This window comes from Emiliania huxleyi (assembly GCF_000372725.1).
Source record: "Emiliania huxleyi CCMP1516 unplaced genomic scaffold EMIHUscaffold_3635, whole genome shotgun sequence".
NCBI lineage: Eukaryota > Haptophyta > Isochrysidales > Noelaerhabdaceae > Emiliania > Emiliania huxleyi.
The window spans coordinates 1-1,910 of NW_005199245.1; the positions used below are offsets into that span (position 1 = coordinate 1).

Genomic DNA, 1,910 nt, shown 5'->3' on the forward strand with positions numbered 1-1,910 from the left:
CTCAGCAAAAGCAATGCGCGGCCGCCGTTCTCGCCGCTTCCGCCGCTTCGGCCGCTTCGCTCGAGGCCGGCGAGGCCGCCACCGCCGGTGGGCGCGAGCGCCGACGCACGGTACGGGTCGATGAGCGGCCCAGAGCGCGCAAACGACTCGTCGGCGCTCGCAGAGGCGCACAGGTACCACACCTGCGGCACGTGTGAGCTCTGAGGTTGGACACCTGCGGCAGCGGTAGCCGCCCGGGGAGAGTGTCGCACTGGCACCTTGGTGATTCGGCTGGCGCGCATGTTGCGCGAGCCCATGTGCGCAAGCTCGGTGCAGGGCCGCGGCGCAAGGAGCGAGGAGCGCTCCCGCAGGATCGCCGCCACCTCCGCCGCCTCCGCCTGCAGCGCGCTGAGCAGCGATCCAAGGACGCGGTGCCACGAGCGGAGCTCGGCTGCGGAGGAGGCGCGAAACATGAGCGGAGCGCCGCCGGGGACGGTGATTTGGAGCGTCTCGCCGTCGGAGGCGTCGAGGCGCAAGGAAGAGTGAAGTAGCACCGCCCTCTGCTCCTTTTCCCCTCCGTCCAGCACGGCCGCAGTCCGCAGCCACGCGAGCACCTCTGTTGTGAGCACGACGAAGCGGGCGTTCCACACGTGGAGCCACTCCGAACGCTTGAGGAGCGGGCCGGCCAGGAGTGCGCCGTCGGCGACCGCGGTGCTCGCCGTCGAAGCAAGGGACTGATCCCGCGAGTGGTCGCGCGACGCCGCCCTGGACATATGTGTCTGCCAGTAGAGAACCAGAGACGGGCATTTGTTTTTTCGTCGCAACAACAGCCCCCAGGTTGCAAAGAGACAAGGAGGGCCCACAGCACACACACCAAGAGTACATGCGCTGCACTGGACATCAGAGGGCCAAGGGTTGGATCAAGCAGTGGGTGGGCAGGGACTCGAGGTGACGCGCGAGCAGAGAGAGACCCTACCTACACCTCCACGCGCTCCGCACCGCCGCGCCGATCTCGGGCGGCGCGCATGCGCACCCAGGCCGCTCGCGCGCCGTCACGCAGAGTCGCGCGTTGCTGACGCAAGAGGCCGTGGGCGAGCTGCTCCCACTTGATCGCAGGAGCAGCCGCAGGTGCCGCAGCCTTGTGCTGCCGGAAGTTCTCGAGCCGGTGCGCGCAGCTGGCCTTGCCGCCGCGCGCACGCCGCTTTGGCGCCACGGGAGCGATCTTGTTGCTCACCGCCAGCACTCCGCACGCCTCCTCAGAGGCCTTGCCCACCTCTCCAGATGTTGCGAGGACGCCACCCGGGCACCCGGCATGGCCGGTCCTGTCATGGCGTGGAGCCTTGATGACGCTGCGACCGCGTGCAAGCACGAGCCCAGGATCGTGCGTGAGCACGCTCGCAAGGCGGACGGTATGGCAAGGCCAGCTCCGTGGCCGTGGGCTTCTGTAACGAAGGGCCCGCCGCTCCGCCTACGCCGGCGATGACCCTCTCGGCAGAGCGACATCGCGAGCACCGGGCAGAGAAGGACGCAGAAGCGGTTGGATGGAGAGGCAGCCGGCGCACGAGGAGAGGCAGCCGATGGAGCCGACGAGGCGAGTAGACACGAGTTGACCTTTCTGCCCCCCCCCCCGGGGGGGGGGGGCACAAGCCCTCCCCACCACTGCTACTCTGTACTGCATGCAATTCAGCAGTGGTCGCAAGCGTACAAAGGGCAGGGAGGCACAGCCTCGCGCGCTGTCGAATGCTCCCCCGGCCCAGACAGAGGCATCACAATCATATGCTCTGGCCAGCGTCTGGTGGGTCGGCATTGCGCAACACACGCCGCAATCAGCCTGAGAGCAGATGATGGGGTGGGCGCGGGTGGACGAGGGTGGAGCCGAGTTGGGTGGGAGAGGGAGCACGCACGTGCAGCGGTGCCGAGGGTGGGTTGAT

At 68.3% G+C, this 1,910-nt stretch overlaps 1 protein-coding gene across 1 annotated transcript; it reads right to left on the bottom strand.

Annotated features, from left to right (window-relative positions):
* Positions 1 to 961: 961 nt before the first annotated feature.
* On the bottom strand, positions 962 to 1,300 carry EMIHUDRAFT_374044 (hypothetical protein; the record flags this gene model as incomplete). Its single annotated transcript, XM_005772157.1, has 1 exon — positions 962 to 1,300. A coding segment is annotated over one exon (339 nt), but the record flags the coding sequence as incomplete, so codon positions are not given.
* Between the last annotated feature and the right edge of the window lie 610 nt (positions 1,301 to 1,910).